This window comes from Augochlora pura, chromosome 10 (assembly GCF_028453695.1).
Source record: "Augochlora pura isolate Apur16 chromosome 10, APUR_v2.2.1, whole genome shotgun sequence".
Classification (NCBI taxonomy): Eukaryota; Metazoa; Arthropoda; class Insecta; order Hymenoptera; family Halictidae; genus Augochlora; species Augochlora pura.
In genome coordinates, this window is record NC_135781.1 from 12,247,580 (window position 1) to 12,263,501 (window position 15,922).

Genomic DNA, 15,922 nt, shown 5'->3' on the forward strand with positions numbered 1-15,922 from the left:
ACAGAAGTGAGGTGGCTGGGAAGAAGGATGGAGGTTACTCTTGTTGGTATGACAGCACATCATTGCGTGAAGAGTAGAGTATGGCATAGCACGGGATCAAGTCGGGGGTCATTTATGCACAAATTTTACAATTAGAGGTCCATAATTTTGCCACGGTTCTCTTCGTCGATCTCGTCCAAACGATCAACGAGCTTCTTCCGTTCGAATCCGACTTTGCGTAATAAGTTTCTGTACAGGCGTTTGAACGAGTACGACGCGGAAGCAAAGAATAAGACCACGCTTGCTAGACAGCACGGGTTCTACTTTGGTAGGCAAAATCAATCGTCAAAGAATCGTCCGCGAGATTGATGGCTTCGCTCAGCGTGAATGGAGTCCCCGATCTGCACGCGCGAATCCAATCGTAAAATATGATTCTCGGTCTCATCGACGACTCGCTTCACGCAGAGTCGGCCCGTCAACGTTAGTATCTCTCCTAGTCTTCGATTAACAGCGGTCGGGCATCGATAACCGAAGACATCGAACGGGTCAGAAGCAGCTTGATCCTCACCGACGGCCATTCCTTTGCTGTACATCATGCTCGACATGTCTTCGAACTTCGGCTTCTTCAGCCCGTGAGCGGCGATCGGACAGCCGGACGAGGACCTGTGGGTCGCGAACGAGCCGTTTATGTGCCCGATTCCGTCGCAGCCGGGCGTTGGACAATTCACACCCTCGAACTTCATCGCCGTCGCCGCTGCCACCGCTGCTTTGTGCTGCTCCACCATACCACCCGACTCTAACACTCGCGCTTTATTCCTGTTCGCCATCGGGCAGCCGGACGCGCTGCAACAAGAGTCCTCAATGTTAACATAGTTGGATCGTATTTTCTCTACAGCGTCTTTTCGTTGGCGAACTTAAGAAGCAACTCAAACCTTTCTTTCGAATCACTTCATCGTTTCGTGATTTAGGCGACTTCGTTGGATGTCACATCACGTTCAGTTTATTTTCTTATACGATCGAAATCATTTTATCGTGAAAAACAAATGCACAAGAAGAAGGTACTCGAATTTCTCTCCTTTGACTTTTAGTTCGATCGCAAAAGAATGTGAGGATTGCTAAACACAAATCTTTAAGGACTTCTAAATCTTTGAGAATATAAAAATATGTCTTTCTGTCAGAATTGTTTCTCGTTTGTGAATTTTATCGATAGATCAATCGTTTGAAGACTTCGTTATTCTTTTTAGTTTGTATCATACTAAATTATTGTAATACTATTTGCTTCAATAATTTTGTTATACGATATAAATGAATATGAAAGAGGAACACAAACTGATTTGTCGCGTTTACTGCACGAGAAGTTTATCAAGAACTCATTGAATTTCAGCATCCAACATTCCTTTAGTCGATCAGAAAGTTCGCTTCGCTGGGAACAAATGAAAATAAGTTCAAGGATCGTGACGCGATGGTTCTGTACGGTAAACGAAGCGTACTCCAAGCTTGTTCAAACGTGCTACTATTTGTATGGAAGTGTATGCAATCAAGGAAATTTCGAAATTAAGAGAAAGAAGTCTAGCAAGCGGAAGGAGAGGTTTTATCACAGAGAAATCTAGATAGAAGTCATTGTATGATTCGTTTTGGAAATGCTAGAAGGCCAAGAGACTTAAGAACGAATTCGTGTTCGAGTATCGAGCTCTTGATTATAAACCACGGTGACCCGTTAATTTCGACGAGTGAAAACGACAGAAAGTCTTACCTGCGATGGGACAAGAATTTGCCAGTAGCATGGCCAGACCCGTCGCAACCAGGGATTGGACATCTGTAGTCCGAAAAGCCAACACCACCATTACCAACACCATACAATCCATCCACACAGAGAGCGAGCATGAAATGAGCGGAAACCGCTAGTTATTAGTCAGCGTCTTCGTCTTTGCATTAGGAAATGGACGGGGTTAAGGGATATACGGTGGCGCGAAAGGGTTGGAAGCTTCCCTTTTCGGTCGCTGCTGGCGGATCTTAGTACGTGCAATGTGGTCAGGAAGATAACCACGTAGCCACGTGCAACGTGCGAACACGGTGAAAGCGCAAATTGAGATCGCGATTACGAGCAATACAACAAGTTGCAGAGTTTGCAAGAGACTGGTATCTGCTTCGATTAATTCTACGCCCGTCTGCCGATAAGATCCGAGTCAATTGCGCTGATTTCGGACAGGTTTCAGAATTTTGTCGCAGACGGTTCTAGCGGTTCAGAAATTAGTAGATCAGCTGAGAAAGCAGCGTGGGATTAGAAGGGATCGTTTCGTTCAGAGATAATGAGATAGAGAGGCAGAGGAGAATACCGATACGAGAACAGACCTTAATGGCTCAGAGTCTTGTCCATCTCGCGGCTTGGTCTTCGGCTTATTGGCTCGCGGACATCCGGATAGACTTCTGTGGGAGGAGTAATTGCCGGTCACGTGGCCGGACCCGTCGCAGCCTGGTGTCGGACACTTCAGCTCTTGCGAGTGCGCCTGGATCTGCGAGCGATCGGCCCGCGGACAACCGGATAGGCTGTAAACGAAACAAAAGACTCTGCTGTTCAAACACGTTCCAATTATACCATGACGATTCTGCGCTACTCGTCGTGACTTCGCGGGAGAATCGTAGATCAAATCGCTCGATCATCATTCCGATTAGTAGCGCATCAATCCCCATGGTCAGAGCCACGAACGCACACCTCAGAAACATCCAACGATGGCTTCAGCAACACATCGCATGCAAGTTACGCGACGTTGCCAAGAAGTCTCGAGTACTTACGTCCTCCGGGCGTAGAAGAAGATCTCGATGAGTATCTGCACGATTCTCGTCTCGTCGATCACGAAATCGTCGCTTTTAACCCTTGCACGAACCATATATACTTCACACAATTTTGCCGTGTGCCTCAACCAATTGTTTTTTATTTAATATTTTACAATTACAAGGTGTAAATCTTGTGAAAAGTTTCAACCCCTTGCCATAAAACACCGCTTCAAGACTTACTAGATACGTATTCATTTCGTTCTACCTTTGAGTGCTTAATCATTTTTTATGCAACAGTAAAACAGTGTCACTTGCTCATGCACTGCTTCAATATTCACTAATATTATTATCAGAACGTTTAATTTGATTACGTTTTCAAGTTCTTTCTCATGTTTTATAGTTTATCAAAATTTTACTGTAAACAATTGATTTACATTCGTCACAAACGATTGAGTACATTTAACGTGAGGACCAAAAACGAGACTCGACATTAAGGTTAGATCGAAATGATATATTCTATTCAATCTCTTCGTTGGCGATATCTAGCCATTGGCCACTTCGCTTTCGTCTAAAAACTGCTTAATAAGAGATAAGCTCTAATCGGCATCGCTGCGAAATAAATCATAGGGCAAAGGGTTAAAATTGAACATTTTATCCACGACCATAATTCGTCTTGAGGAACGTGCGAGGTTTAAAAATCAGATATAAGACAAGTGAAGAATTTAGCACACCGAGATCATCTAACCCAGGCTGCTGAAATCATCGGATGGCAGCCTTGTATACGGTATTTTCTTAGACGACTTGCCTTGCGTCCAGTTCGAACGAAGACACTGAAGTAGTGCTCGAGACACGACAATACTCCGTCTGTCTCGGGCAACGCGAGTTTGTAAGTAAGTCCCAAAAATTACTAGCCCGGCCAAGTCGAGTGAATGATAGTCGCGCACAGTCGAAACGGGCAATCAACGATATATATTTACTATATATATATAAATCATAGATATTATACATATTGTATAGATAGATATATATAAATATGATAGCATGCAAATGGCAACGCCGTGTTCCAGTTGGATCACTCATGAGGTGTCGCTCGTACGATCGATGGTATCGCGTTCACGGGGTTCGTGTCAATACAAGGTTAGCCTTACTCTAGGAACACTGAAGGGGAGAGCAGGGAGCACACTCACACCTGACCCCAGTGAAACTCGTCAATTGCCAATTGTTTCATTTCTCTGCGGTTACCGCGAGTCGACAAGTGAGCACGCGTTTGCCGGACGTTTACGGTGGCAATCGTCCTATGTTTTTCGGTTCGAAAACGGACTCTCTGCATTACTTTGTGTCCTGGCCGATTATCGTTTCCTCGGTCACAATCACGGTTCTGCTCTGACATGGTCATTGACAACAGTTCGCTACGAGGCTGCCCACTCGAGGCTGGCGAAGCGGTTCCTAAACGGGCGGGTTCTTTTTTTCTCTTTTCTTTTCGTTTCTTTTTTTTTCTTTTTCTTTTTTCTTTGCGGTGAAATTCGTGCATCGATTGCATCTGATATGCGAACATCGAGCGTTATCAAATCGAAACGAAAGACAAACTTGGTGGAAGCATCTAGGATGCGCCTAGCCACCACGATCGCAGTCTTCCAATGATTTTGCCATCCCTTTTCGTAGGGGTCGGGTCAAAACAGGGAGCAAATGGTACTTCATTCAACACGAAACTCATCTACACACTTTTGGTATAATAATATTAAATCGTATATGGTAATCAACGCAGTTAGAGCGGGTGTGGGCGGGGGCGGGGGCGGGGGGGGGGGGGGGGTGAGGCGGGGCGATGGTGAAGGAATATGGGACACGTACTCAAACAAAGGTACACAAATAGTGAGTGAACAGGTGGACAAAGATCAGAGAGACAGACCGCAAAGAAAAAGAAATATATGTAAGGAAACAATAAAGAGAGATAATCAATGGGAACGTAAAATAGTATACAGTCGTTGCTAATTATACCAACGGGTGTCGTACACGTATATTATAATATAGATATATGCAACAATATCAAGTGGGTTGTACAAGACTGGTTCAACTGGGATGTGGATGGTGATCAGGGTATTCTAGACAAATGATCAGTGTCACAAAACACTTAAGAAGCCACTACGCCACGGAACCACCAATATGCATCGATGCAAGTAAACCCATCTATGTATCTCGCAACTCTCGGTGAACAATACGGTTGATGTGATGTCAGTATTTACGTGTATGTCTCGGCGTGTTCACGTGTGTACTCGCCCCGCACCGTCGCAAAACAAGTTCTCGGAACAATAGGATTTTACTACTTCAGGATGTCTGCGTTTGGACCGAATTTAGGGGTAGGTTGGGTAGTGTTCCTATGTCTACGCGTCTGTCTGTGTATGCACAGCAAGTTCCAAAGTCATTGGCATAAATGTACAATTGTAACAAGAACGGCGATCGAAGGCTTCGCAAAAGTATCTCTGACCACGTTTCTTAGATGTGTCAATTTTTTCAAGATATACGGCTGAATCAGATTCAAAGCATGATTCATAAGTTCTATTTAAACTGTCCCGTAACTTGCTCGACCTCTAATCGCAATTACGAATAACACCACAACTATTTTTCTTTCTCAAAATGCATGATGGTTCAATCCGGATATTGATCGAAATTATACTTAAAAGCGCACATTATACGACTGTCATTTCAATTATGTACAACGAACGTAATTATTATTTTATATTGTTCAGCGAGCACAAATTCTTGCAGACCTATCGATAGACGTTTCTTCTTCCGGTCATGTTTGATAATTACTAAAAATTATACAAATCGAATTTCAACTAAAATAACACAAGTTACCCTTTCAAGAAAAGAGGATTGTTAAAATATATGAAACATTTTAGAAACCCATGTGAAATATTTGCACTTTAAAGCTTTGTTCCGCACAGCTATCAATTGAGACTCATCTTTCTTCGTTGATCCATCAAGCGAAATCAAATCTTGCATCAACAATTTTGTGACTCACTGTACGTATTGGGTCCTGTATGCGTATGTGTGTCGTGTTCGTGTAGAGCGTGCGTGCGTGCGTGCTGCATCGCTATATCAATATAGAAATATACACAATCGTATTCTGTCGTTCATGTAAACTGTCAGTGTCAATTGCCAATGCTGCCTTGCCTTCTGTGGGTAGCGTAGTTTCCCGAGACATGACCCATGCCATCACAGGACGACGTGGGGCACTGTATCAGCTCCTTGCCATCGCGACCACGAGGGGCGGGCCGAGGCGCGAAATTCAACGAGTGCCGCCTCATATTCATACTGCACCGAACAACATCATCAACAATGAAACAGAGTTCAACGCGATTGCTCGTCTCTCGTATGCCTCGCCGTTCGGAAAAGCATTCCGTTCCGTGGTATCGCGTTGGTGCGCGACGCTCGTTGACCAGGATTTCGCACGTTGGACGCGACGTTATTAATCGAGCCGCTTACGCTACGCCGCGGGCGTCCAGCGTGCGAAACGTGGCCGCGTTCGCATCGCATCGCATCGCGGCGCGGCGCGTCGTTAGAGAACAGGATGGCAACGGAAAGTTTTATTGCGCCCCGCAACTTTTCCTTACACCGTCGGGGCGAAGAGGGAGGGTTCCGCTGTGTATGATGGCGGGCGTGATAGCGACATATGAGAGAAAAAAATTCTGAAAAGTTCGGCCGGTAGAGAAAGAGCAGGCGGAGAGTGCCCGGGCAAGGGGAGAGTGGGGCGGGGATGCGGAAGGAATATACGCGCGCGGATCAGAGCTCGAAAGCAGTTTGCTTCTGCTTTTTTCTCGTCTCCTCGTAGTCTCGTAGATGAACGAACTACCGCCGGCTATGAGAAGCCTCGAAAACCTCGATGGCCCTTGAGTGGCCACGATATTGCCGGGCAACCGAGCCGACGGATGCGGACTTGAGTGCAATCCACCGGGTACACCCCCGGAACGCTCTACCTTCGCATTTTCCCAATCTCCGTCTAACCTTCCTCCGCCTTCCGACAAATGATAAGTCACGCCGTGTGCACCGCGATCCTTCGTTCCCCGCCCTGCTAAATAACTTTTCATCGGAGCCCTTGCCAGCGATCGGAAACGTTTATGTCGCGACCAAAACCTCTTGCTGTTGAATTCCTTTCGAAATAATTAAACTTGCTTACCAACGCATTAGGAATTGTTTTAAATCAATCGTACGTGTAAAGCTTTATTTAGTTCGAATTGTTGAAACATGTACTACACGATGAATGAGACGAAAATGGTAGAAGAATGACTATAACTCAATGGCGTGTTAAAAATATCTAAAAAATTGCATGTTGGGGAATACAGGTGCATGAATCTAATTGACGACTTGTATTTTCACTTTAATATAAGAAAATGTCCTGCAGTTCTTATACATTATTATACAGGTTCGGCAACAAAGCAATTAATCATAAAAAAATGGAGAGTTGAGAACTATTTGCACAATCTGCTCCAAACATTTCAGTACTATGACGTTTCTTGTCTTCAATAATTTTGAAAAATTACTATCATCACTTCAGCCTTTAGATTTTAAATAAAGGCAGCTCACACTACAAAGAATAAGAGGTTAAAGATATCAAGAATGTGCGACCTTGTGTCGTTCAAAAACAGCAGTTATTAACATTTGAGTCTCCAGAATCCGAAGAGAACAATTTGAAAAAATAATGTCTGGAAAGACATATCGTCAGAGACAATCAGGTTGCAGGTAACCGAACGTAAAGTATTCAGACATAAGGTTCGCGTATCGAACGAGTCGTCGGTGTAGCATAGTAAAATCTCGAGGAGGTTTTGTCGAGGTCGATCGGAGATTCGAAAAAAGACGAGAGCAGTTTCGCCGGCGGTATCCGTGGTGCATTTCAAGGGTCTAACCTCGACGGGACGACGGGATCTCGCCCCATAATCCAGTGCGGTAGCAACTGATTATACCCCATCTCCCCTGTCGACCTTATCCACCCTTGGCAGCTCACCGCCTCCCACACCCTCGTTCTACCTCCTCGCCTTATGCGCCGAACCGCGCCTTCTCCGCCATACCGCCCAAGCTTTACGTCAATTAGAATAAGGTTGGCACTTTCGGTACGAAGAGTAATTACTTTAATTAACAAAATGGAGGTAGGTATGCGCGACCTGCGCCTCCACCTCCCTCTGCGCCGACGTTAGCCGCCCGCCGTTGCCTACGTGTCTTTTCGGCCGCGAACACATATAGATGTATACATACCGCGGGAGAGATTCGCGCGATCCTTTCCGCAAGGCAAGTACCAAATCCGCGACATAAGTATCAAATTACTTATGGACGTATGTCCGGCTCATTGGTCATCGTCGACGCACCAGAATGAAACGTTCGCTACGATTTTCTTTCTGATTTCACCGATTCTCCTTATTCTACTGCGTCACCGATTCTGCCGGTGCTAGAGACACCCATGACGTCGTATTTCAAACCACTGATTATTTTTTTCATGAATTTAAATTTGTCGGAGCATTTTCTAAAATTCTGTTTCATTTATGTTGAGAATGCCTAGCAATTAAAAGCGTAGACTTATTTAAACGACGCAGAGTTTGAATTTCACAAATCCTAATATTTAGTACAATATTAACCATTTTCCATAGCGAGTATATTTGAACGAAAATTTACTAGATCGAAAGCAAAGATCAAATATGGTCACACGAATCGTTCGCTAAAAATATCTGCAATCGTTTTGAAAAATGATTTTTGAGGAAACAATTATGACTCTTTGAATATTCTTAGTAAGGCGACATCATGAGTATGCCTAACATTTTGCAGACGTTGTAAAAATTATGTTTAAGACTCAATCGAGGTATTCTAGTTTCCACATAGTTCGGAACGTCGAGCTTCTGATGAACCGGAAACGTCATTATTTTAACAACCGCGACACTACGACTTATGGGTGAAGAGGTCATTGGGCTCCTTACCTGTCGTCTTTACCGGTGGGTTTGTCAAGTGGTCCGATCGTGTGTTGCGGTGGCGGCATACTGTAACATGGGGTCGGCGTGTATCCTGCCGTAATTTGGTAGCCGGAAGTCACAGGTCCTCCGGGATAAGTCGCGCCGCAATTGTAGCCAGCGGTGGGATACGGGGTGTAGGTGTTTCCAGGATATTCTGGCTGAACACCTGTCATACCGTAACCTGGATGCGGGCTCATCGGTCCGTATCCTGTCAACAAAAATTATTTAAACTGTAATTATCATTCGAATTCGTTTCGCGTGTGTTAGAACATTTGGGACATGCTGGTCATTAGATCATAAAGTTTGCGCATTTACTTTGTTCGGTATGATTTTCAATTCATTGAAATTATTATGAAAATTTATGTAACGGATCTCTAAACTTTTATTCTGCATAAAAATTCACGGTCTGTTAATAATGGACTTTGCGCATTTTTGATAAAAATGACTGAATTAAATATGAAATTCTAAACTCTTTGAATTTAAAGGTATTATAATATATACAATTTATGAAAATGATCAAAAAGGGAAAATATATCTTTATCGAACCTACGGTTCTTGCAATTAACATACATAATCTTTATTTTGTCTAAAAGGTCCACTAACAAATACCGCTTAAAGAGTTATTGAAACGTTGAAAAAATTTAAATTAGTCGACAATATTGTCAGTACAATTGGTTTAGCTAGAATGTTTCCTCGCTTCTATTACAACAAACAAATTGCATATTCACCGAAAGATGAACGTTCATAATCTGACAAAATGAATTTTCCCGTCATACGTTTTTGTAAGATAACGCGAGTAACATTCAAACATTTTTTGGTGGAGAAAGTAATAGTCGCTAAAAGAGCAGAAGAAGTTAATAGAATCTTTTTAGAGGGTCGCGATTATCAGGTCTCGCAGGACAATTCATCACCGCGGATGCACCGGGAGCGTTTCAATTTGACGAGAATGCCTTAATACGTTTGCGGAGCTGAGAGACGCGGGCCAGAGGAAGTGCAATAACGAAGCGAATAAAGAACTGTAACAAAACAGAAAGCGGTTGGGCGGGCAGAGCCGCGGAAGTTTCGAGCCGTGACCTGCGCGGCTTGATTAACCGTTGTAAAATCTACGCATTTATTTACCGGCAAGAATTCATTTCGTCCGCAGTGCAAATAGCCGACGGTCGGAGAGGGCCGACGTGGGTGTAGCGGGTGCGACGTCGCATGGACACGACGACGTGCCGAACCAAACGAACGAAACGAAACGAACGAACGAAACGAATGGACGGAACTGTACGAACGAAACGTACATGCCGGTGTGTGCTCGAATGTTTCAATTTCAATAACTACTCCCCAGCGTCGGAGTCCGCACAATATTGGCCGCGCCGGACTTTTGCCGGCTACGTGTACGCGAAATATTGATAATTAACAATGGTCGTGTACTGCCACAGGGGGGATGGTCCCAGCAGGAAGGGTGCACCCGCGCACATCCACGGTAAGGGAGCCGGGGAAAGAGGATGAGAGGAGCGAAAGAGATGGACAGGGACGAAGAGAATGGGCTGTAGGTTTGGAATGCCAAGGCACAGAGAGGCCGAGGAAAATGAGAGTCGGGCCATAGGTGCCTATTATGGCAGTCATGTACTGTTCTGGCGAATTTTTATTCGACCATTGTAACCGCGTATCGCTCTCTCTCGTCCTGCTTGCCACCGCTCCCGCCGACCCCCGAGGGCGTCGGGCTCTTTGTCCTCTTTTGGATCCCTCGTACGCGGAATCTCCTCGCTCGCGAACCCCCTCATCTCGTTCACCGTTACACATCGCCGATGTAGCGACATGCTGCCGGCTCGTCTGTGTTTCGTGCATGCACGCCCGATCAAATTTAGAACACCGTGGACACCAGCTTCCACCCGCACCCTAGTAGCCGCGCGTTTGACTCCCGACGCTCGTTGCTATAATTCACTTCGGCGTCTCTGTTTTGTGCTCGACACCGCCACCGATCCCCTTGGACTCCGACCGCATCGGAGCTTGAGAACTGCAAACTCTCGTTACCCTTCTTTCGTCTCGATAAATTCCGCGAAATCATTTCGAGATTCGACCCTTGACCGCTGGCATGTGTAATCTTTCAGTTGCCTCGAATTATTGGACTGCGGATTTTGTGACGAGAATTTGCGAATGAAATTGACGGGAAAATTGTAAAATAATACGTCAGCAACGTGTTAACAGTGGAACGATAGATGTTTTTGATAAAAATGTAACTGTGTATAGTGTGGTTAATTTATAATTTTATCAGTAACATTTTGAACCCTTTTTATATATGTCAATTTTTTCGTAGATGCTAATGAAACATGTGAGAATTAGAAATAGCTGACAGAAACTAGATAGTCAAATAATATGTATTTATATTCGAAGTCATAATGCACCCGTACTCTATTATTAAGACAACTGGTTAGTACATTTTATTATCAACCACTACAAGAAATATCCACGATGTTCTTCGTGTAAAACAAGAAATATGTATTAGAAGAATATCTTGTACACGTACTTTATTTATTAAAAACTTTTGGAATCTTCAAAACTTAGAAATTGACAGAAATTTAAATACAAAGCTAGATCACAAAATGCAGTAAAGAATCGAGAAGTAACTAATGTTATTTATTTAAATGCCAATTCCATATCCGAAGTTACGTCTCGTATGGCAAAGTTTTCTCACCCCTCGACAAATATCTGAACGACGACGTTAATTTCATAATCTCGATGGTTCCTCGATTGACTAATCACCTAAACGACAACTGCGTTTCCAAGGCACGTTGTTGGCGCAATTTAAACGGCAAGGTAGTGAACAACAGCTCGCCAAGATGAATGTTCGCGATAGGATGCTCGGGACAGTCGCGGGTCATAAAGCGTTGCCGGGAGATGGATGATGAGTTGTCTGCCAAGTTAAGCGATAAACAGTGATAGCTCACCGGTGGGATCACGGTAGGCGTCCATGTAGTGGGAACCGCCACTGTCGGGGGTGCTTTCTCGACTGTACGCTGTGACGTGCACGCCGGGTGGCGGGAACCCTGGTATAGGCCTGATCCCCGGACCCCCGCTGAAATTGACCGGCTCGTTCGCCGTCGAGAAGTCTACCGGCTCGGTTTGCTCCTCGATTGGTCTCGGCGCTGGGAATCCCGGTCCAACTGGCACCGCCACGGCCTCACCGTGGCCAGTTGGATACTGGGGACTTGGCGCGCCGCTGTAATCAGATCACGGTGATGTACGACTTGGTGCTTTCACCTCCTGCTGCTGTTGTAATATTTTTTGAAATTCGAAAGAACGAGGTTTTCGCAGTCGTGTAAACGAACTTTCAAGAGAAAGATTTAGGTTGCGAGTTCATCCGACTTTCTTAGAAACTGTCGCATCAGGAAATCAAATCTTGCTTATAGAAACACTTCCTTCGAAAAAAGAATAAATTTACTTTTACTCGAGTGTTTGAAGATTAACGACAATAGAACGGAATTTTATTCCTTCGAGGAACGGCTTGACAGTCGTAGTCAACAGATTATTGCAACTTTACGCGATGAGTCAGACTCGTGAAAATACGGCAAAGGGTTAAGTAATGTTATAATTTCAATAATCATGACATTGAAACTGTCGGTGGTTGGTTCAGTGTTAACACTAATCCTAACGAGCCAGTCGAAGTGACCAGTTTCACGTATTTCGTTTTAAAGTCGCTGAAATTGCAAAGATTCTTTCATGGAATGTTCTTTTCAAAATAAATATTGTTTCATCATTATTATAAAACAATACGCGCCAGTTGCTCTCAAGACTCGGTAGGTTTAACGTTAATGGTCACATTATTTACTCTGAACGCGGTGAAATTTTAAAAAGCTTATCACAGAAAAGATTCATGGTTACCTATGAAGCCTGTTCACGCTGAGATCCAGGGTCTGCCCCTGCGGACTCGGTACCTGAGGGCTAGCCGTCAAATGTGGACTCGCTGCCGCTTGAGGACTGCCACCAACAGTTTGACCTCCACCATATTGTGGACTTAGACTGTTAGAGCCGTACGGTGGAGCCTGGAAGAAACGATATCGTTCCTTTAAATATTTCAGCGACCAGTAAGTATTGATCTAGAGGAGTCGCAGAACAAAAGTTTACCTGTGGACTCGTGGACGTGACGCTGGAGGTTGATAAGTCCATCACAGAGCCACCCGGCGAAGTTGGGGGACCACCCGGCTTCTGCATCTGCTGGACCTGTGCTACCGTGACACATTTTACTGTAACAGATGTAGCGAGTTGTTGTTAACACGATTTGTAGAACAATGAACCGGAGACTTTGCCGAAGTACGAAGATGTCTGTTCCGTAACAGCATAAGCATCTTACCGTCTTCAGTCTTCATCATGCCAGCAGCCGTAGCGGCAGCCATCGCCATCTGATGCTGCTGCGCTGCAGCCGCAGCCTCCTGATGGTATACCCGTTCTTGTTCCTCCGGCGTCATTCCGGTCTGTCCGAGATAGTACATGTTCGTCCTGGAATGCAGCTGCTGCTGTTGCTGCTGCTGCTGTTGCTGTTGTTGTTGCTGCTGCTGTTGTTGCTGTTGCGAGGGGATGGGTGGGCAGCCTTGAGTGTCGTATCTCTCGTAGGCGGACGTGGTACCAGGATCATAAGGTCGATGGTTCGCGGCGCTGGCCACCGCATTTTCGTAGCCCCTCGCTGTTGCGATCTCGTTCGAATAGGAGACGACGGGTCTCGCGATATTACTCGCTCCTGGGTGCATGTAGGCTCTCGCGTGTTCCGCCGACCTATGGTGGTACAGCTCTTCGCTACTGGTAGCCGCCGCAACAGCAGCTGCAGCCGCTGCCATCATCGCTGACGGTTCATAAGGTGATCTTTGGGACATTTGATGGCTCATCCTTGTGTCTTCGACCATCGGCATGGGATACGCGACGGTCGACTGCATCGGCAGGACGTGGTGCGTTGCGTGCTGGCTTGGGTGATGTATCGTCGCACCGATCGATCCCCTGGATCCCATGGCGTCCATCGAGGATAACGACGACGAGTTCGAGTCTTGGTTCATGTACGAGTCGTAGGTGGGTCGCACGGTGGGCGGTGGCGGAGGCGGCGGCGAGTTCACTCGACAGGAGGCAGTGTCTTCTGTTTTTGGAACCAGCAAGTCCGACGTGGTCTGACCTCTGGTCGGGAGCGTGTTGCAGCAACTGCCGCTCGGCGTCATGTTCTCGGTCTTCGGGACCACTTTCGCAGTACGGGACGAGGGACTGTCTTCCGGCGTCTTCGGCGGCTTCACGTTGATCCCCGTACTCTTGGTTGTCGCATAATAGTCATAGCTAAGGCTGTTTAGCACAGGCTTCGTGTCCTGCGCTGAGGAACCGTACTGGGAGTAGCTCTTGCTATCCATCGACGGCGGCAACAGGTTCGTACTGATGTACTCTGGCGGGATTCCGGACACTGTAGCGAACACGCGACGTTTATTTTGCGTTTACATTGTTGTGTAAATTTTAACGCCCTTTGTGCCGTGTTGGTTGCATACGCCGCATTCTGATCTTTTCTACGTTATATCTTAGCATTAAATCCGCCGTGACGATCAGAATGATCGATACTATTTCTTTTCTAGTTTTTTTTTTTAGATTGTTGAAATTGTAAGAAGTATTTCGTACGAAATGATTGAACACATTTCTTAATTCGATATTTATAGGATAAAATCTATAGAATTACGTATATTGATAAGTGCATATCATAAGTAAACTTTGTATCTTTTTATGGCCATATGTCTGCCAAAATGAACAGTGTCTATGATATATTTTCGTCACAAAAATTATTCCACTATGTAAATCGAATTAGTTCTCCGTTCTCGTTTGTAGAAAGTAATCTATAAAAGTTAGAACGGGCATACATATTAGCGTTTCAGTTAGAAGCGAAGGTGTTAATCGAGACAATTTGCGGCGTATACGACCACACGACTAGAAGAAAGTGACCGGAAATTGGTGTGGCTCGGAATGTGTCAATAGCGGTGATGTGTCGTCTTCACTATACAGTAACTTGAAATGAAAGATTGCAACTACAGTGGCGCATACAGTGTTGCGGAAGGGCGAGGGACAACCAGATCCTAGTAAAAAATTCATTGAAAATGCAGTTGCGGGGATGTCAGATCGATTATTCAGTTTATAAATTTTATCTTTAAACCATTCAAAGAATTATCACTAATGTAAATGACATGGTATTGGATATGTAGTTCTACTGGATTCTTTAGTTCTTTTTATAAAGAACTGATTAATTTCACGGAAAACCTTTAGTAGAAATAAGTATTAAAATAATCTAAGTTTTTGCAAGCTTAACACAGAATATTACGTTGTCTCATTCAAGTTACATAGCGGATATTCAGGCTATAGTAGAGTCATTGCCTGCGTTCAAATCTCCAGGTTGAAATCGAGCTGTACCATCCAAACAGCACAATTCCCGCAGTTATTCCATTCAGTAAACTTTTCTAGGATCTGACTGTGTTGAAAATTGACTAAAATTGACTGTGCCGTGCCGCTTCCAACCGTTTCGCTACGAAACAGGTTTGCAAACGTTAACCTACACATCCAGCTGCTCGCGAAACACAGTGGCGCACAGTGGTACGTTTTCTGAAAAAGTTGGCCACAATTCATATCGTCATACGATTTATATGAAAATCTACACTATTTTGTTTTGAGATTGTTAAATTTGAATATATTATCAAAAGTACAACATTCAAAATGAAAACTAAGATTTTTCATTCATTCGTATAATACATATTGTAATGCTGAAGTGTTCTAGCTTTTTGTTTTAGCTGGTTGCTTCTATGATGATCTTTAACTGTGTCTTTAAAGTATTAAATAAGAAACAGGTATTCGATAAGAGTTCGTCAAGTTTGACGGTCTATATCTTAGTAATAATAGACGATACTTTAAATATAGAATAATACTTTTTGCTTCTATATACAGATGTACTTGGGAAATTGTATTTTGGCAAACTTTTCGAGGAAAGGCTTCACCGTGCGGTGCTGCTCGCATCAGCGATCGCGATCGGCCAATAAAAAGAAAAGCGTAGGAAAACTGTGGATCGCGTGAACATGAGAACGAGTTAGAGACCCGCCACGAAACGATCCAGGTCTCGCGGCGGATTAGTTTCCCGCTGGGCCTTGCCGCAGAGAGCTTAAGCCCCCGATCTGATTTCGCGT

The 15,922-nt window shown here is 44.6% G+C and overlaps 1 protein-coding gene across 5 annotated transcripts in view; it reads right to left on the reverse strand.

Moving 5' to 3' along the window:
* LOC144476010 (uncharacterized) overlaps positions 1-15,922 on the reverse strand; it is a 396,477-nt gene that overhangs the window by 6,265 nt on the left and 374,290 nt on the right. For 4 of the 5 annotated variants that reach the window (XM_078192510.1, XM_078192511.1, XM_078192515.1 and 1 more), the window contains 8 exons: positions 13,087-14,169; positions 12,861-12,979; positions 12,618-12,778; positions 11,684-11,955; positions 8,715-8,955; positions 2,332-2,526; positions 1,733-1,795; positions 548-822 (listed from right to left, as the gene is read on the reverse strand). In XM_078192510.1, coding sequence (XP_078048636.1) covers positions 548-822; positions 1,733-1,795; positions 2,332-2,526; positions 8,715-8,955; positions 11,684-11,955; positions 12,618-12,778; positions 12,861-12,979; positions 13,087-14,169 — 2,409 coding nt within the window. The remainder of the gene's footprint in view (positions 1-547; positions 823-1,732; positions 1,796-2,331; positions 2,527-8,714; positions 8,956-11,683; positions 11,956-12,617; positions 12,779-12,860; positions 12,980-13,086; positions 14,170-15,922) is intronic. The other variant, XM_078192512.1, reaches the window with a different exon arrangement.